Below are 19995 nucleotides of genomic sequence, written 5' to 3'. Positions count from 1 at the left end.
TATTTGTTGCAGGAATAAATGAGTTTATTAATCATTGCATGGATGGATTGTCATGTAGGTGGCTTTGGTGGCTGGGAGGGGATGAGGGAAGAAACTACCTAAGCCATAGCCAGTGTCTGCCCATGGCAGCAGGTGGCTGGAGGGAAAAGGCCATGTCATCTCCAGCAGGCTGGGTGCTGATTTTAATGGCCCGGCAGTGAGGTTCGTGCATGGCGGAGGCCTGCAGAAGAGGTAACGCCGAGAGGGCAGCTCTGCCCACCTCTAATTATTGCTTGAGTCTTTCTGGAAATGTCAGCTGCCTGCCCCAGGGAGCTCGGTCTCGTCCATCACAGTGTGAGCTCAGGGTGGGGCTGCTGTCACTGCCAGTGGGGAAGACGGGAGGAGATTCCCAGGGACCTTTGGGTCTTGGAGAGCAGAGGCAGCCTCAGGCTTGGACCATGCTCAGCTCCTGTCCTTCCTGTCCCCAGCCGAAGGGTGTCCCTTGACTTGAGGGTCCCATTAAGAATCCTCCAGGGTGGCCAAGGAGCAAGCCAGCTGAATGGGAGGGGGGTCCACAGCACCCCCAGGCAGGGAGCCTCAGATGGTTTGGTGTCTGCTGACGTGGAAGCCCTTGGGAAAATGGTGCTTTAGTGGCCAGCTGGGCAGGTAGGCGGCTCAGGCCTGGAAAGAGGCCTTGACCACACGGCCCTTCAGTGGCTGTGGCGGCCGGAAGTTGTTTACCATGTGAATCCTCTCATCATCCTCTGAGGTGAAAAGCAGGCTCCGGAACTTCTCCATCTTGAGAAGACAGAAGAGATACTCAGGGCAGAGCAGGGGTGCTGTCGTTCTCTTTGATCCCTGACACATCATCTGACATACCTTGCCAGCCAGCTCTACCCCTCTCTCCTCTTGCTACCCACTCGTTCTCTTTCTTTGGGATCCTGATGTCAGTTACCCACAAAAGGGCCTTTGAACCTGGACCCTGCTCCACCTGGCTCTAGTTCCAACTCCATGTAGCTAAGACTTGTCAACAAATGCAGGATTCAGATTCTAACACAGCAAGGGTGGTCCCAGGATGCAGGGGTCTCCCCTCTCAGCCTGTGGTGAGGTCCTAATGACTAATAATCAAGCGAACTCCCAAACAAGAATCTAAATGTTTATTAGCAAAAGATGGGAGACTTGATGGTGGGACTATAAGCTGTAGCTTGCTGGTTGAGAGTGCCCCAGCCCTCCGATTGGTACTCTGGGAGAACTCACCTGCCTCTCAGAGATGCTGATAGGTTCACGGAGCACGATCCAGGTGACACTCTCACTCAGCGGGGGCGTTGTCAGGGAGCCCGGGTAGGTCCAGTAGTGCCGGCTGGCAGGCAGGAGGCACTTGGGGTTGAAGCAGCTGAATTGGGCCTTGGTTCCCTGGGGCAGAGCAGGCAAACCCAGGAATCAGCATAGACCCGCCGCCGGGACCAGACCAGCATCCTCCCCACTCTTTCCTGTCGGCAAGATTTAGTCTTCTCCTTGGCCCAATGATGCAAATTGTGGGCATAGGTCTGTGATACCAGATGCCACCCCCCACCCTGGACCCGGCCCTGTCCACGTGTTTGCTGGTATGTAAAAGCTGTGGTGCCTAGGGCTCTCTGGGCACCATGTTCTCTCTCTGCCTTTTCCTTCAACTACCCTTAGTGGAGCTGGCTGTAGGATGCCCCTTAACACAACAAGCCATCTTATCAATCCTATACCAACCAGGTTGTCACCTGGGCACTGAGCGAGGCCACTGACTCCAATGAAGAGGAGTCATTTGCAGGGCACTGCAGCTGCTAACCTGTACTCTTCATCTCAGCGAGAGTTTGCTGTCAGGCTGCAGTGGATGGGCCCACTCTGTGCTCCAGCCTCTTCCTCCCACCAGGCTGCTCTGGGTCAAGACCATGGACCCCTGGTCTCACCTTAAACCGAACCATGTAGAGCGCGTCTGTCAGACGGTTCATGCTGGGGTGCTCATCCCCTGTCTGTCAGGGAAAGGGTAGTGTGAGCCCAGCACCCAGCATGTCTGGAACTAGGGGCGATGCTGGCCTCCCCGTGCCCCTCTTGGCCCTGATAACCACCCCTTACCTCCAAGAAGACACCGACCACAGCCAGGCCATCGGGCGCTGAGGCTGCCTCCCCAAAGGTGCTATACTTCTTGGCGTTCCAGTGAACGAGGTGCAGCTATAGGGGCAACAACAGGCCAGGCGAGGCCAGTGCTTAGCGCCTCCGAGGGGCCGTGGGAGCTCAAAGCCGGGCTTCCCTCTGCAAGAGGGGTAGGAAGCCCCCAGGGGCCACAGATAACATCCATACTGCTCTGGGCCCAACCCTTTCCTGAGCCCCAGGTGACCCAAAGAGAAATCTGGCTCAGGTCCTGCCCTGGGTGAACTGCGAAATAGGTAATGGCCATCCATGCGAGAAGATGGTGCCTGCAGCTGAGTCCAAAGAATAAGTAAGGGGTTATCAGACAGAACCCTGGGGAAAGATACCCCAGGTAGAGAGAACAGCATAGGCAAAAAGCCTGGGAGGTTTGAGAGAGCCAGGTATGGACAGGAGATTCTTCACATGCTGGTCAATGTGGGGGAAGGTCAGGAAAAGATGAGGCCAGATAAAGCCACTTTCTGCAGGGCCTTGAACACCAGGCTCAGTCCTTGAAGGGTTGTCAGCAGGGTGTGGTAGGACTGGACTTGTCCTTCAGAAAACTGCTTCTTGAGTCACGGACCAGGGGGCAGAGTTCTGGTGGAATACCCTGTGCTAGGGGTGGTCTCTCCCAAACCTCTGGCTGTTCCTCCTCACCCTCTCTCGACCCCCACACCAGGCGCATGACCATCCTGGCCTTCTCCAAATAATAAAGGGAGGGCTCAGGTAGAGGGCCTTTACCTCGCTGGGGAACGACTTGCCATCCACCGTGTGCTCTGAGCCCACACTGTGTTTCTTGCCCCAGTGGAAATGGAACTGTTTGAGTCGGTATGGCCCGTCCAAGGGCCCCCCAGTCACCACTGCAAGAAGAAGTGTAGTAATTTATGTGAGAGAGTCCACACGGCCCGGCAGCTGGTAGTGCCAGGACCAGGCCAGTGCCCAGGAGAGGGATAAAGTTTTCACTTGGAAAATTTGTTGGGCTAAGTGGGCTCGGGTCAGTCTTCACCCAGTGCCGTGGGCCCTTTGCGGGGCCAGGGCAGGAATCCAGCAGCCTGCAGGTGGAAGAGGAGTCCGGTAGTGACAGAGTGCACCACTCCAATTGGCCACCCTCCCCGTTTCTGCCCACTTGTGCACAGAAGCTGGGCCCTTGTCTCCCAAGCTCCCGTTATCGCTAACAATAGGCCTTTCGTGTCTGGATCCCCTGGACCCTGGACCCAGGGTTAGATTGGGGGGCTTCTTTTGTTTAATCCTTCTAGAAGCCTTATAGAAGTCATAAGAGACAGAACTTTGTGTTTTTCTCTATCTTACATTGGAGGAAAATGAGGCACAGAGAGGGCAAGGCATTTTGTCAAGATCATTCAGCAAGGCACTGAGTTAGGATATAAGCCTGTATCTCCTTCATAAGTCCAGAGCCCAATCCCCTAATCATCAGGCCACACTGTCTCCCTAGAACCTTTAGCCTTCCCAGGACCTGGTGTTGTCCAAAGGCCAGCTCCTGACGGTTCCCACTCTAATGGCCGGGCCCGGGCCATTCCCTGTGGTCTCTTTGGAGGTCCCTACTTGTGCTGGTTTTGTGACTTTCTCACCCTGATACCTGGTGAGCTAGAGCCAGGCACAAGGCCTCCTGGGACTGATTGAATTTCCAGGTGAAAGGGATCAGGCAGTCGAGGGAGCCCCAGCCCCAGCTAGGCTTGAATGTGAGTCGCTGGATCAGGTGACTGCCCCAGGCTCAGAGTTCTACTAGGCCCCTCCAGGATGGGTGACCAGGGCAGGGCCTTGTCCCCTGGGGGCCCTGTGAGGAGGAGGATGACTGAACAGTCCAAAGGCCATTCTTTGCTACCTTGCCCTATCTGAGAAGCAGGGCCTGTCCATAAGCATTGCTGGCTGGTGGACAAAAGAAGTCTGGGGCGGGAGGTGGGGGTATGGCTGTGGCAGGGGCCCAATCAGGCTGCTCCGTCCGGGAGAGGCAGGAGCAGCAGGGTCTGATATGACCTGTGGGGGCCCACCCCTCTGAGCATGCCCCACCTGGGATGCTGCAGTGTGGCCTCTCGGGGAGTAAACCCCTTGAGCTTGGCTCCCTTCTCCTCCTCTCCCTGTCCTAACTACAGAACACACTACTGTTCACTGTGCACTCACCATGTGTTCAGCACTCTGCTGGCATCAACCCCCATAGTGTCCTTGAGAGGAACACATTGTTATCCCTTATTGGACAGATGTATGACTGAGACTTGGAAAAGCAGGTGTCCTGCCCAAAGTCACACAGCTGGTGAGTGGCAGAGCCCCAAATGTCTCACTCCCAAGCCTACTCTCTTTCTGCTGGTTCCCTGTCCCCTCAGGCCTGGGTATTCTGGTAGGGAGGGAGCTCCATCCAGGCCTGAAAGTAAGCCGCTGGATCACTGGTCCAGAGGCATGCCCCCTTGGCTTCCTTTCTCCCTTCCCAACAACGGTGGCCTTCACGAAGCTACAGATGTCTGAATTGAACCCTTAATGCCCTCTGCAAGCTGTTAGGAGGTACAGTCATATGAAAACTGCTCCATCACAAACTGTCATTTAGGGTCATCAAGAGCCCCAAAGCTCTGGGTGAGATGCTTTTCTAAAAATTCCGTTCCAGGAAATGTCTTTCTTCTGAGAATCCGCTGGATTTCCTCCCCTCTACAACAAGAACTATAGCTTTTTTCCTAACCTACCAGGGAACTCAGGGCTAAGCAACTAAGATCACTCCTCTGTGGTTTCCTTCCTCTTCTCTGCTTTTTGATTTTTTACTTGAAACTTAATTTCCTTTGTGTGCTTTCATTGTATGCAGGATGAGAGGTGGAGACGGAGAGGCAGAGTACCAGTTACTCCCTTACACAAAAAACTCTAGCAGGTTCCCTCCTTGCCCCACTCTACCGTTCACAGGTCTGTTTATAAGGATAAAATCTCTTCACTGAGGAGCACTCCTGAGGCCTCCACCTAGGAATTGATTAGGAAAGAACCTGGACTCTCATCCCAGGGTAAAGAGATGCCATACGTTCCCGCTGGCCGCTCTCTGGTGCAGGCTGGTTGGAATCTTGAGCTCGTGGGTGAGTTGGAGAGAAGACCTTTGGAGTTGGACCAGGCTTGTTTGGAACTCCCCAGCAATGGGGCAAACTCCCCATTGAGTCTCTATTTGCCCGTTTTAGAGGTGGGTTCTTGAGAGAATAAAAGAACTGCCTAAGACCTTAGCAAAGGGCCTGGCACACAGAACACATTAGCTCATTTCTGTCTCTGCTGGGCTTGGCCAGATCACACAGGGAGGAGGGTTTGGCCTTAGGCCACACAGCAGGTGACTCACAGGGCCCAGAGTGAAAACAAACCTGACCTAAAGCAGTAAATGGAAGAGAAGGAAGGGAATTCACATTTCTTGCGCATTTGCTATATGCCAGCACTACAAACATCACTTCCGTTTTTCATTTTTCCTCCCTATGACCCTAGAGAGGAAAAGAGCATCCCGTTTTGTGCATAAGCTGACTGAGGCTCAGCCCAAGCCTTCAGAGCTGGTGAGAGGTGGAGCCTTCCTTCCCCGCCACAGCACGCCAGCCTTCCTGAGCCTGTCCAACACAGGGTGAGGAGCCCAGGGGGAGGGGGCCAGCCTCCGCCAAGGGCCACTCACCAGTTCGGTCGTCGCTGTCATTGAAGTCCACTTGGACAGAGTGGCCATTGTTGGTGATGCTGAGGGATATGCAGGCCTCGTAGGAAAGCTCCAGTGGCTTCAGGCTGGGCGAGTACACAGCCTGGCTGGACACGATGTTGATTGGTGACTGGCGGTCTCCCTGGGCAATGGGATACAGCTTGTGCCACTGTGAGGGGCCTGCAGATGGGGAGAGGGCAAGGACTCAGGCTAGCCTGGATCTCTGGGCCATGGGCTGAGGACACCTGTGGGGGACGGTCTCCCTGGTATCCCTTCAGAGGTTAGCCCCTACTTTGGGGCTCTAGTCCCAGCTCTGCCACTTCCCCTCTCCGCCTCCATTTCCTTGTCTGCAAAATGGCCTTACTAAAACTCATCTCCCAGAGCTGATAAGAGGCCCCGTAAGGTAATTTATGGAAGCGAGCCAATATAGTCACAAGCCAAGGGGCGGTTCTAGGCAGTGACTCCTCCCCAATTCCCAATAGTGCTCACAGAGGGCCCCAGGCATCTGAAGTCCCTGACCTGACCGTACCACGTATCTGGCCTCTTCCTGCACCTTGAGCATGTTCGTGTTGGTGTTTGTGAAAATAATAACATAAGCTAACATCGACCTAGCCTTGCCTCTGAGACATGTGTTCGTTCCTCACAATCACATTGTGAAGCAGATACCAGCATGATCCCCATTTCATAGATGAAAGAACTGAGGGCAATTCACCCACACTTCGCACACACACTTCGGTACCGATATAAACACACAGCACGTGCATGTCTGGCACGTGCCTACAGACTATAGAGATTTTCATGGGTACATACGTATATGCACAGTGACCTGGGTTCATCGGGCCCAGAGTGGCCAGGGCCAGCAACATACGTGTGTATAAACACACACAGCGCTGCCACCTACACCTGACACACGCATATACACCGTCACACACAAACACTCCCTGTTGCAAACCCAGGTCTGCAATAAAAGACTACAGCAAAATACGTGCTCGTGCAAGCACATACACATACACCTGCGTGCACACCCACGAGCGCCCACCACCTGCCTCCCAGAGGCTCCATCTGCAGCCTAGAGGCTCGGCATCTCCCTGGGGAACATCCTGAGATGCAACCTATTTTTAGAGCTATTGCCGGCTGGTGCTTCTCCCCGTTTTTGGCTTCTTAAGTTTTCCTGAGAAAACAGCAGCAGGTGCCGACAGAGCTGTGTCCCCAATGGATGACTCAGAATCGTGGCCCAGACCCACTGGGTTATTTTTGAAGTCCTGTGAGCATGCCGCATGCCGGCACCTCTATTCTCTGTCCTTCCCTCTTTCATTGTCCCTAACCTGAATGACCCAGGTCTGGCTGGACGAGGGGCAGTGGCCTGAGGGTGGTAGGCCCATGGGGCAGGCCCTATAGGATACTGGGTGCCCAGAGCTGGTGGGCAAGACTAGCAGATGGATACAGTCAGGGGACTCTGACTCTGGAGGAAACACCCAGAAACTGTCTCAAAGCGGGTGCTGGAAGGAAGATGATCTATGGGTTCTGTCAACCTGCCCCTTCTCTGCCTCTCTCTCCCACTTTGCTGGTCTCTGTTGCCTTTTTCTGAATGTCTCTAGCTTTTGCATGCCCAGCTCTGGGGGTCTCCCCTCCAAAATATGCTCTTGTGTCCTTGGATCCCAGAGGGAGCCAGACACACAACAGCCCCTCCCTAACTCCTTCTGACCCACTGCAACCTCCCAACCCCCTCCCAACCTCCTCCCAATTAGCCCAGGACCCCCATCCTCCCACAAAGAGTGACTGTCTCTCTCCAGACAGGGAAGGCGAGGAGTGTTCCTGTCACCAGCACCTTCCTTTCTCCCCACATCCACCTGCCCTGCCTAGCATTTTCTCCTGGCAGGGTAGGTTTTGAGTCCTCGCTGTTCACCAGAGGGAAAGGGGGAAACGCTTACCCCACACCCCTATACCCCCTTGGTAAGAAATAGCCCGAAGGGTAACTGACCTGTCCCAGACTCACATTCAAGCCATCTGGCTCTCCCTCTGCCTCTTTTCCCTTCCTATGCATCCTAAGGAAACTGAGGCAGGATCGGGTGCTATTTTCCCAATCAAACCAGGAGGCTCGTGTGGGCCACGGGCTCCCACGCTTCACACCAGGACGTGCTCAGACACTCTGCTCGATGTAGATACCTAGACACACGCGCGCGCCCACAAATGCCCCCTTCCCGCACGTACCTGCCAGCAGGAGAGCCCGGACACTTCCCCGGGGAAACTCTCCCGGGGACATCGCGCCCTTGTCCAGCAGAGCCCGGCTCCCGGGAGGTCCCGCCACACACGCCGTGCGCGCTCCCCGCCATAGACACCCGCGCACAGCGCTCCGCCCGGACCGCCCCCAGCTGCCCAGGGCCACCTCCGCCCCCTGTGCCTGCGGCGGGTGAGTGAGTGTTGGGGCCCAGGTCCGGGCGAGCACAGCAGTCAGGGGCTGCGCGGAGGAGGCGGCAGGACGCGCGCTCAGCCAGGGGGTGGCTAGCCGGCGGCGGGGCAGGCCGGGTCGCAGCGCGGACTTTGGGCCAGGAGTAGGGGGAGCCAGAGCTTGCGCCGGGCGGGTGGGCTGGATTCGGGGGGCTGGGCCACAGGGGGGTCCCGGTTCCTCCCTGACGGTGGGGGGCTTGAAGTCCGGGAAATCGGGCTGGGCTCGTGGGTTAGATCCAGCGGGTCGGGGCTGGCCAGGGTCTGCGCCTACCGTCGTTCTGGCCGTAGCCCCAGCCGTGGTGGCCGGTCATGCCGCTGTCGTCCCCGCAGCCGTGCACCTGCCTGCTCCTTCCTCTCAGTTCCGCTGGCTCTGGCTGCGGCTCCAGCCCCGCTCGCTACCGCCGAGCAGCCTCTTAAAGCTGCGGCGCGCGGGAGGAGCAGTTCCCGGGGGACCCGCCCCCCCAACCCCCGGCAGGGCGAAAGAGGCCGGCGGTGCCCCGCCCCCGCCCGCCCGCCCGCTGGCCAGTTGAACCCCAGAGGTGAGTCGAGATGGGGGGAGGGGGTCAGGGGACGTAAACCTCTCTCCCTACTCCCCATCCCCCCTCCCTGGCTGGACGACTCTCCCTTTTCACGTGTACGGGCTCCGGACCGTCCTGTGCTGAGGACTGCCCAGGTTTCCCCACATCCCACCCCATCGGTGGGCTTGTCCCTGAGCCGTAAATCCAATTCCCAGGGACCTGGACTCTGGGCCCTGAGTCCTCTGGGATTAGAAAGTCCCTTCTAATATGCAAAGTGCCTTGACCATCAAGTCACCAGAAGTGGAGCTTCCCCTGTTTGCCAGACACTAGGGCAGGCGCCAGGCCAAGCTTTCTGTCATCTACCTCTCGTATCTACCCTACGACATTGAGTGGTACTTCCATGGGCCCTCTTTCACAGAGAGAGGGCTGAGGCCTAGAGAGGTAAAATGACCTGCACAGCGTGCAAGGGATTCACTCCCAGTTTGTCTCACTCCAGACTTTGCTCTTTACCACTTCCCTTTGGTGCTGGGGCAGGGGTCCTGTGGTTATGGGGATCTAGGAGCTTTGGGTAGGAGAAGGGACAGGACTGGCAATCCAAACCCCTGGCCCTGGTGGAACCAGAGCCTCAAAGGGAGAATGGGAAGGAAGTAGCATCAACCCGCGGGCATGAGGACAGACAGACAAGAGCTGGCTCCCTCATAGAACCAAGACTGAGGTTCCCACCCTCTTATTCTCTCCATTGCTTCCTCCTTCCCTCCAGGACTCTTTGCCTGTCCCTCTACAACCTGCTATTTGTCCTTCCTCTCCTTGCCTCCTCATGACCTTTGGCACACCAACTGGGAGCTCAGGCCCTCCACCCTGCACTCAATCTCACTGCCTGCCTTGGCCCAACATTTTCCCGCCCACAAGCCTTGATCCTTGCTGTGCCCTCCTCTGTCTTCCACCCACTGGCTTCAGGCGGCCCAATCTGATTCATCCTAGGATGTGGCCTTGTGCCAAGGATAGGTCTTGTCTCTGACTAGGCCTCAGCAGGCAGTTTTGGGAAGACACACAGATGGGTGGACGGAAGGACAGACCAATGATCCCACCCAGGGTCCTGTACCCAACAGGAGGTGAAGGGCCATTTGACCTTGACCAGAGAGACTATTTCAGGCCCTGCTCTTGGCTGACCTTGGGAAGGAGTCTGCCATCTTGTCTGCTGGCTCCCCTGCATCTCTGTGGCTATCTCAGTTTCCCTCTTCTAGGCCCTGAACCTCAGTTCCACAAGCTAGAGTTGCAGAGATTAATTGATAACTCCTTGGCTGGGCCAACGTCAGTCACTGACTTCCCAGCCTGCCTAGCTACCTTTCTCTGACCCAGGAGCTGGAAGGGGTTTTTGCTACAAATATGGCCATCAGGCAGCGGCAGGGGACTTGTGATAGAGATTCAGGGGATGGGGCCCCCAAGGGCAGCGTGTGACAGAGAATACAACACTGTCAAGGCTCCAGGTCTAAGCCAGAACTGTCATCCTCAGACCAAGAAGACATGCTTGCTCCATCCCAGAGGAGGCAGCCACCCTTCTCCCGGGGGAGTCACAACACTCTCAGGGCCTGGGGAGGGGGCCCAAATATATCTACTTTATTGATCTGCTTCTCCTTTAGAGTGACCCAGGCCTTTTCCATAGTTATTTATAGTATTAAAAAAAATAAAGTTGGAATTATTCATACAGCTTGCATCCAATCACAGCAACCGTAGGTGGATTTTTGTCCCGTTTTACAGATGAGGAAAGGAAGGCTTAGAGAAGTTGAGTTAGGGAAGAGTTAGGGAACACAGTGACAGAGCAAAGATAAAAATCCAGAGCTGTTGAGTCCCTTATTCAACACGTCTAAAAGCACAGAGAGGGGGAGGAAATGGATTTTAAATTTGATTGTCATTTGCATATATGCAAGACTTTCTCTGGAAGGACTTAAGAAAGCTTGGGAGAGTGCCTCCAGGAAGGAGACAGGGAGACAGGGAGGGTGGGGGAGGGTGCTGAATGGGGGTAGGAGGGACACCACTGCTTACTCCTTTGTACCTTCTGAAAGAAACTATTACCTCTTTAACAACAAAACAAAAGTTGATCTGGTTTGTTTCCTTCCTGCAGCCTGTCTTCAGCAGTTTACTCCAGGTTCTGGAGTGCTGGGCACTCAGGTAGGTGAAGGAGCCGATGCACTCTGCCCCTTTCAAGTGAAGCCCAGTTGCCCCAGCAGCCCACTCAGGTCAACTTGGGAAAGCCTAGGGCCCCATTCAGGCACCTCCCATTTCTATTCTGTGTTGTCTTTACAAATGAATTGATTTCACTGCCCCAAAATTTACTCTTTGGTCTCACTGCATTAGTGGTTCACTGTTGATGGGGAAGGGGAACATGAGGAGGGGGTGAGTGGGTATGAGGGCTATGATGGAGGGCTGGAGGAGGAGGGCAGGGACAGTTTACACAGTCATATCTCATTCATCAAGTGATCTTGACCAGATCTCACTTCCTCTCTGGAAGGTACAATGTCTTTGCTCTACAAGATAACTGAAGGGATTGTCCCTGCCCAGCCTTCCTCATGGGGATCCCTGTGAGCATTGGTTGAGACAATAGCTGCCGAATGCCCTAGCAACAAGTAAAGTCAAGTGTACTTCTCATTGTACCTAATGCACAGGGCCAACAGGCCAGGCCAGAATCCCTGTGGCCTGGAGACTCTAAAATCAAAATTACACTTTGTCATATTTTTTAAAAAACATTTCCACTCAAAGTACGTATTTTTTTATGTGTGCATACAGTCAGATGGAATGATCTCATGCATGGCTCCAAGCATACCTGGCTGTGTGACTTGGAGCAAGTTACTTTACCTCTCTGAACCTGTCTTCTCATCTACAAAACAGAAATAGAGAGTCTAGAAGGCTAATAGGATGGTCAGGTGACATGATGTCTGTGAGACTCCTGGTATCAAGGATGTACTCCTCGGACCCTAGAATGTCTATTGTTGCCCCTTTTCCTTAGTTTGCTGGGCACATTTAGAACCCCAAACATCCCATTTCTAATTACATCTATTCATTGTAGGAAACTTGGAAGAATCAGAAAAACACAGAGAAGAAAGTTAAAACCACTGGTTATGTTATTACCTAAGAATCATCACTATTAACATTTTAGTGACTATCCTGCCAGGCTTTTTAGGTATGTCTGAGTAGTACTGAAAAGATAATGAGAATCATATATATAGCTTTGTGACCTTTTTTTTTTTTCATCTAATGCCCTATGGTAAGCATTTCCCTGCCTTCAAGAGCTCAACACTTAATAATCTCTAGTGTATAGATTATTTCTGGTTTTCACTATTGTAAATAGCACTACAGTGAACATTCTTATTTATACATCTTTGTGTATGTGTGTGCGTGTGTGCGTGTGTGTGTGTGTGTGTGTGTGTGTGTGTGTGTGTCTGATAATTTCCTTGGGACAGATTGCTACACGTGGAATTACCAAATCGGATGATATACATATTGCCAGTAAGACATTTTAGAGTGAGAAAGTATGGTGGAAGCAGTTTCAGAAATTTATTCTTTTGGGGCACCTGGGTGGCTCAGTCGATTAAGTGTCCGACTGCAGCTCAGGTCATGATTTGGCGGTTTGTGGGTTTAAGCCCCTCATCAGGCTCTGTGCTGACAGCTCAGAGCCTGGAGCCTGTTCCAGACTCTGTGTCTCCTGCTCTCTCTGCTCCTCCCCAACTCACTCACACGATATGCATTGATCGAAGACTTACTAATGCCACATTCCGGGCCAGGCATGGGAGATACAACTGTGAACATTACAGACCCACACCTCGGGGAGGAGTGGGGGTGAAAGGCGAGAGATTGGCTAAGGAACACCAGGATGAGAAGGGCTAGGATAGGCAAGGACAGGAGAGATCGTGGTAGAGGCCTGGGAAGGTGTCCTGGGTTGTGACTTATTCTTTCTGCCTGGTTTCTCATGGATTGTAAGCTCTTCCAGGGCAGAACTAGCCCCAGACTGCTTGGGAACCCAAGGATCCAGGCTCCCCCAGCTAAGGCAAACCAAGATGGGTAAAATAATCGACCTGATCTGGTGTCTGGCGAGATCTGTTGGGGTGTTTGTTTCTAATTCTTGTACCACCTTTTAATATCTGTGAGGCTTTGGAATTTTACTCACCTCTTCAAGCCTCTGCTGTCATCTATGAAATGGGGTGATATCTGTTGCTTTGGATGAGCACAAAATGAGGTGATGCATGGCAAGGGCCTGCCTGGCATATAGTATCAGTGCTTGATAAATGGGGGTACTATTGTAGTTATGGGGCTCAGTTTTCCCACTTGTTTGTCCAGTGGGAAGTTGGGCTAGGTCAGTGGTTATCAAACTTGAGTGTGCCTCAGAACCACCCGGAGCGCTTGTTAAAATGATTCCCTGGGCCTTACCCTATCCCAGAGTTTCTGATTCAGCTGGTCTGGGATGGGGCCTGAGAATTTGCATTTCTAATGAGTTCCAAAGTGCTGCTGTTTCTGGTGGTCCAGGACCACACTTTGAAAACCAACGGCTTAAATGCATGAGGCCATGGTTTCCTAGTTTGAGACCTAGTTTCTCTGTCCTCCACAATAGGAAAAAGTCATCAGTGGGCCCTGAGTTCTCAGATGGCAAGGTTTGTGTCTGATCAAGTCAACCTCCATGGATCCAGCACAAGGACGTTTATATGCTATTACTGGTTGAATTGGGTCATTCCCCACCCCACCCCACTGCTGGCCATCCTCCCTCCCCCAAAAAAGTTTCCAGCACCTATGAATGTGATATTATTTGGAAATAGTGGTTTTGCAGATGTAATCAGGTTAAGATGAGGTAATTTTAGGGAGAGCCCTGATCCAGTGTGACTGATGTCCTTATGGGAAGGGATCCAGACAGAGACATGAGAGGAGAATGCCATGTGATGATGGAGGTGGAGACTGAAGTGTTGTGGCTGTAAGCCGAGGATTGACAGCCAACCACTAGAACTTAGGAAGGCCCTGAAGGATTTTCTCCTTCAGGCTTCAGAGGGAACAAACTGCCCACACTTTGATTTCAGACTTCTAGCTTTACTGTGAGACTATACATTTCTGTAGTTTTTTTTTTAATTTAAGATTTTTTTTTCTTAAAGATTTTATTTTTAAATAATATACCCAACTTGGATCTCGAACTTACAACCCCGAGATCAAGGGTCACATGCTCTAATGACTGAACCAGCCAGGAGTCCCTACATTTCTGTAGTTTTAAGCCACTAAGTTTGTGGTACTTTGTTATAGCAGTTGTAGGAAACTAATACTGTGAAGTATTCTTTTACAGACACCACCAACGTGAAACTTTGTCAGAACCATGCATTTCTTCATAGGTATTATGACTTCTACTACCAAATTTGGGGATGTAGTCCATGCAGTCCATGACTACACAGAACATGAGAAGCTAAGCAGTGAACTCTCACCTGTTGCCTTTTGAGCTTCTCACATTCCTGGGTGTATTTTATTATCCCTTATATTTCACCTGTCCAACTGGAGAAGGAAATGTGACAGCATAAGTACATGACGAGCTGGGAGAGCCTCATGCCTTTGTTTCCCATCAGTTGTATTCCATGGGTGCCTGGGAAGTTATAGGAGGGTGTGCCCCACACTGATCCTGGAGACAGCACTCAGGGGAATTGCATCTATCATCACTGCATTATTACCGTCAAACTGTGCCTCCTCCCTTGTCACCATCCCATGGTGGGTTGGGATGGGGATCTGTGCTCATTTTCAGCTTGTTTCAGGCAATTATTAACCTGAAGGTGCCTGTAGGATCTGGAAGATAGAGGGGGAAAGAATCCTCACCTTCCTCCCTGCTGTTTGATTGGCTTCCAGTCTCCTCTCCCTCTTCCTCTTGGAGCAACCCTCTTCCTCGGCACCCATCCTCACAGGGCAGCTATCCTGTTCCCCCCAAAAGTGGCTCTTTTCGGAAAGTAGAGGGCTTTAAATTCCTTCTGGCTTTTATGTTCACGGCCTCACAACCTGGCCCCTGCTGTCTATCAAGCCTCCCCTGACCTCTTCCTACTCTTTGTCTAACTCCCCACTACACCAAATTTCCTTTAAAGCCTCCATCCTGCCATGCCTTCTCTGCCTCCCAAGAATGACACCTGCTATTCCTTCTGCTTTAAAAGTTCTTCCTTGCCCACACCATGTGAAACATTCCTGGAGAGAGGAGGGGGGAGTGGGTGGAGTTCCTCTGTGCACCTTTCAGCACCCCAGCTTCCCTCGATTTATAGGAGGGCCACATTGTCTTGTAAGTACTTATTTATTGTCTCTCTCCCTTCTCAAGACCGTGGACTTCTCAAGAACAGGATCTCGGACTTCTTTGTCTTTATATCTGCAGTTGGGAGCAGCTAACTTTGTGGTTTGAAACAGGCCCTTGTGTGGGCTTGTTGCATGGAGAGGATGGAAGAAATGAGTGAACAATAATGATCATAATAATGAAAGTTATTATCCATTCAGGATTTTTTGTGAGTTTGGCTCTGTGTATTCAAAATCTCATTTAAGACCCGGTGATGGAGATCCATTTATCCCCAATGCACAGATGAGCAAACAGAGGATTTGAGAGGTAAAGAACATACTTCACAACTAGTACGTGGTTAAAGACCAAATCTGCCTGATTCCAAAGCCAGAATCCCCCACAGTTACCGCACGTACAAAGTCACGGACTGGCAGCCTAGCAGGGCTGGAGCCTCGGGGAAAAGACACTACTCTGGGTTCCGGCTGGGCCCGCATACGCCCCAGGTGTACTGGCGACGCGTGCGCAGTAAGGTAGTGGCGCCCCCTGCGGGCGGCGCGCGGGAGGCAGCGGCGACGAAGGGGCGCTCAATGCGCCTGCGCACTCGTGGAAGTGGTGGCGGTGTTCGGTAGGGGCTCGGCTGTTCGCGCGGCGGGTGCGGCCATGGCGCAACCGGGGAAGCTGCTCAAGGAGCAGAAGTACGACCGGCAGCTGAGGTGAGCCAGGGCTCACCGAATCGGGCGGGCCGGCCGGCGGGCTCTTCTACGTCGCGGCCGGGCCTAAGCTAGCGGGCGGCGCGGGCGGGCCTCTTACAGGCCTCCCTCTAGGCCAGGGCGGGCAGTCCTGGCGTTGGGGAGCCGGCTCTGGGGGCTTCCCAGACTGGGGGCCCCTGAGATACCCTTTGAGGGTCGGGACTCCCCTTCTCCAGGGGGCGCGCCCGTCCGCCACGAGGTGTGCAGTTCGAGGTGCGCGGTCCCAGCGTCGGCCCGGTCACCAGGGCGGCAGCCGGCCCCGCCTCGCTGCGCTCTCACTCCTCATTTAGCAGAATTGGGGAATCGCGAGTACCCCGTCCTGTCTGCTGAGAGCGGCGCCGAGTGTTAGGGACAGCCAGCGCTGTCCAGTAGGAATATAATGCCAGTATTGTGTGAGCTGCATATGTAATTACACATTTGCTAGCAGCCACATTAAAAAAAACAAACAGGTGGAAAATACAGTTTATTTAAACCCACTATGCCTAAAATACACCATTTTAACACTTAATCAATATACAAATTTGTTAGGGATACTTTACTTTTTTTTTTTTTCCATATTGTCTTCGAAACCTGGCATTTTATACCTGTAAGCACATCTTAGTTCCGACTAGCCTCATTTTTAGTCCTCAGTAGCCAAACGTGGCTACAGGCTACCTTAATAGACACTGCAGGTCTAAGCCATCCGGCAGGTCCTTGGCTAATTCTTCTGCCTTGCTTTTTCTCCTTACATTCCCCATTCCTTATTTATTGAGCATTTTCTGTATGTTAAGGCAGTGGAAGTAACACCAATGCTTGGTCCCCATCCTCTTTTGGAGCCCCCAGGCTGGGAGAAGTTACAGTATGTTCTTATGTCCCCTTGAACTCCCATTTGTACCTCCAGTCTACTGCTGTATTAAGAGGCTTTAGTCACTTAATTCTGAGAGCAGCTTTGAAGGCAGACATTCTCTTGGCTTTATAGATGGAGAAACAGTCTTGGAGAAGTTAGATAACTTGTCTGAAGTCTTCCATATATTTGAGCTAGGATGTAAATTAAACATAGGCCCCTCTGGAGCTCCTGGGTGGCTCAATTGGTTAAGTGTTTGACTTTGGCTCAGATCATGATCTTGGGTATGTGAGTTTGAGCCCCGCGTCCAGCTCTGTGTTAACAGCTCAGAGCCTGGAGCCTACTTCAGATTCTGTCTCTCTCTCAAAAATAAATAAACATTAAAAAAAATTTAGGGGCACCTGGGTGGCTCAGTCGGTTAAGCATTCAACTTCAGCTCAGGTCATGACCTCACGGCTTGTGGGTTTGAGCCCTGCATCAGGCTCTGTGCTGACAGCTCAGACAGAGCCTGGAACCTGCTTCAGATTCTGTCTCCCTCTCTATCTGCCCCTACCTGGCTCTCTCTTTCTATTTCTCTCTCAAAAATAAATAAACATTAAAAAAAAATAAAAAATTCAAACAAACAAACAGGCCCTTCTGGCTTTTTCAGAGCCTGTACTCATTCACATCACTCTGTTCCCAAGCTTCTGGGAAAGGTAGCAAGGTGGCAGAGCCCTTATAACCAGCTTGTGTTCTCTTATAAATTTTTAGCATTGCTTGTGTTTTGTTGTTGTTTTTTTTTTAATTTTTTAATGTTTATTTTTGAGAAAGAGGCAGAGTGAGAATGTGAGCAGGAGAGGGGCAGAAAGACAGGGAGACACAGAATCCAAAGCAGGCTCCAGGCTCTGAGCTCTCAGCACAGAGCCCAACATGGGGCTCGAACCCATGAACCGTGAGATCATGACCTGAGCTGAAGTCGGATGCTTAACTGACTGAGCCACCCATGCACCCTAACATTGCTTGTGTTTTGAATGTTCAGTTATAACCACACAAGATAGAGCTGAGAAGGTATTTTAGGTTACTAAGAAACTTTAACAAAAGAGAGTTTTTGCTGAGTCCAGTCCAGTTAAGGACCAAATTTTACTTTTCATGATGAGACTTGGCTATTGGTTTTAAAATGTCAGAGTGAGGCAGCTAGAAGCAAAGTGCAGCTGGGCAACAATCAACAAGGCCTTGTGTTCCATAGCTAAGCCAGCAAGGGAGCAAAGAGGATTGATTTCTTGTGTGGCCTCTTTCTTGAAACATGTTACCTAGAGATGCATGAGCATTCTCTTAGGCTCACTGTCTGACTGCCCAAGTAGACATCAACCAAATATGTCAGGTGTCTTCTGTGTGCCCTACTTTCATAGGAAAAACAAACAAACAAACCAGATGTTTCCAGTCTGTCTGGTTCTTCTGTGCTATTCCTCCTTTCATTTGACAGCTGTTCAGTGATCACTTACCCTGGGCAAGGCAGTGTGCCAGGCATTGGGTCTCCAGCAGTGCATATAGGGAGTCATCTGGGCCCTCATGGAGCTTAGAGTGGAATAGAAAGATGGATGTTCAGCAAATAAAAAACAGTTGTGATATGCTCTGGAGGACATACTGGCTACACAATAACAGGGAATCTGCTTTAGATTAGGTGACAGGGAAAGCCCATTAAAGCCTATCAGTCCTCCACACTGTAGCATTTTTCTAATGGTTTGGGCTCCCCCTATACTTTCCATACTGACAAGAAAAGATAATGGGCTTTCTGGGTGAAGGTAACCAGGTTGGCCCAGATGCCATGGTGCGTGTGTGATCATGTACCTTGCCCCGTTAATGATATGCCATTGTGAATCAGGTTATAAAATATATCTGTCTAATTCTTATTATATCTTTATGTTTGTTAATGTATGCATTTTATGCATTTATTAATCATGCTACTAAAGTGAGCATTGGGTATTATATTTTTTTATTTTATTTTTTTAGAGAGAGCGAGCAGGGGAAAAGGGCAGGAGAGAGAGTGGGGGTGGGGCTTGAGGATCTCAAGCAGGCTCCACACCCAGCATGGAGCCCCATGCGAGGCTCGATCCCATGACCTGAGCTGAAATCAAGAGTCGGACACGCAACCGACTAAGCCACCCAGGTGTCCCTGGTATTATATTTTAAAGCACTCCTGTAGAAGTCAATGTGAGGCCTTTCAGATGACAATAATTCAGTTTTCTTGGTAAACCTTTTCTCTTGCAGATGTCACAGTGGTAAATTCTATGTCAAGGTCTTAAATATACTAGTCTATATAATTTAAGGAGAAATGAAATAGAGAACAGAATAGGTTTTAAGGTACTTCTATAATGTTAGTGAATATATCTAAAGACTCTGTTCTGTAAGTTATCTGACTTGAAAAGGGTAGTGGACAAGGAGCTGGAAGGCAAGGTTTTTAGTACTGATTTGACCTCCTTGTAATCATGCATGCCAGGCATCAACCTGTCTGAGTCTCAGGTTACTTAGCTATATAATCCCCATAACACCTGCTGCTGTTCCTGTCTCACATGTTTGCTGTGGTCATCACAGCAGCCATTCTATGCAAGAACACTTTGAAGATCACAGGTCAGCATCCAATTAAGAAAGTTGCATTTGTTTGAAAGTTTGAAAAATGTTGAATTTGTGTCTTGTTTTATAGGTTGTGGGGTGATCATGGGCAAGAGGCTTTAGAATCTGCTCACGTTTGCCTAATAAATGCAACAGCCACAGGAACTGAAATTCTAAAAAACTTGGTACTACCAGGTAAGGTAGTTTTGTGGTTGTAAATTTACCCCTTATGGTTTTGAACTAGAAATATGTTTTCTTTTCTTTTTTTTTTTTTTTTTAATTTTTTTTTTCAACGTTTATTTATTTTTGGGACAGAGAGAGACAGAGCATGAACGGGGGAGGGGCAGAGAGAGAGGGAGACACAGAATCGGAAACAGGCTCCAGGCTCTGAGCCATCAGCCCAGAGCCCGACGCGGGGCTCGAACTCCCAGACCGCGAGATCGTGACCTGGCTGAAGTCGGACGCTTAACCGACTGCGCCACCCAGGCGCCCCTAGAAATATGTTTTCTTGACTGACTCTGTTTTGTCTTCCAGGTATTGGTTCATTTACAATTATTGATGGAAATCAGGTCAGCGGAGAAGATGCTGGAAATAAGTATGTTCTATTCTTTTCAAACACATGCCTGTTAGGGAAGGTGTTTATTATTTATATATATATACACATATATGTGTGTATATATACACATATATATGTGTGTATATATATATAATTTTTTTATAATTAAATTGTATTTTTTGGATTATAAGAATAATAAAAACTACCTTTTATTTGTATTTCTTCTGAGCTTAGTTCAGGTATATCTCTCTGTACA

General features: G+C 51.0%; 2 protein-coding genes across 6 annotated transcripts in view; one reads left to right on the top strand and one right to left on the bottom strand.

Annotated features, from left to right (window-relative positions):
- On the bottom strand, window positions 1–8680 carry CA7 (carbonic anhydrase 7). Of its 2 annotated transcripts, none has more exons than XM_043599427.1 (7): window positions 8505–8680; window positions 5768–5965; window positions 2878–2996; window positions 2086–2181; window positions 1920–1982; window positions 1237–1392; window positions 1–777 (listed from the first exon to the last, which is right to left on the bottom strand). In XM_043599427.1, exons 1-7 carry the CDS (start codon window positions 8542–8544, stop codon window positions 655–657), a joined length of 795 nt encoding a protein of 264 aa, XP_043455362.1. In that variant the 5' UTR covers window positions 8545–8680; the 3' UTR covers window positions 1–654. The 2 variants fall into 2 exon arrangements, with proteins under 2 accessions (XP_043455362.1, XP_043455361.1); XM_043599426.1 differs by lacking the exon at window positions 8505–8680 and adding an exon at window positions 7997–8099.
- NAE1 (NEDD8 activating enzyme E1 subunit 1) overlaps window positions 8097–19995 on the top strand; it is a 32518-nt gene continuing 20619 nt past the window's right edge. For 3 of the 4 annotated variants that reach the window (XM_043599420.1, XM_043599419.1, XM_043599418.1), the window contains exons 1-3: window positions 15604–15735; window positions 19275–19378; window positions 19718–19778. In XM_043599420.1, the coding sequence (XP_043455355.1) occupies window positions 15683–15735; window positions 19275–19378; window positions 19718–19778 (218 nt within the window). In that variant the 5' untranslated portion in view covers window positions 15604–15682. Of the gene's footprint in view, window positions 8196–15603; window positions 15736–19274; window positions 19379–19717; window positions 19779–19995 lie in introns of those variants that run through there. The other variant, XM_043599421.1, reaches the window with a different exon arrangement.

Source organism: Prionailurus bengalensis, chromosome E2, assembly GCF_016509475.1.
Source record: "Prionailurus bengalensis isolate Pbe53 chromosome E2, Fcat_Pben_1.1_paternal_pri, whole genome shotgun sequence".
Taxonomy (NCBI): Eukaryota; Metazoa; Chordata; class Mammalia; order Carnivora; family Felidae; genus Prionailurus; species Prionailurus bengalensis.
Note: the sequence above shows the minus strand (reverse complement) of the source record. Positions and strands in the feature narration are given on the sequence as shown.

Bases quoted from the DNA above. Each gene is read 5' to 3' on its own strand.
- CA7 (XM_043599426.1), bottom strand. From the start codon at position 8,048: ATGTCCCCGGGAGAGTTTCCCCGGGGAAGTGTCCGGGCTCTCCTGCTG. The intron at 5,966-7,996 runs GTACGTGCGGGA...CCCCATCTGCAG, and splicing joins CCGGGCTCTCCTGCTGGCAG to GCCCCTCACAGTGGCACAAG. The intron at 2,997-5,767 runs GTGAGTGGCCCT...TTCTTCTTGCAG, and splicing joins TGACAGCGACGACCGAACTG to TGGTGACTGGGGGGCCCTTG.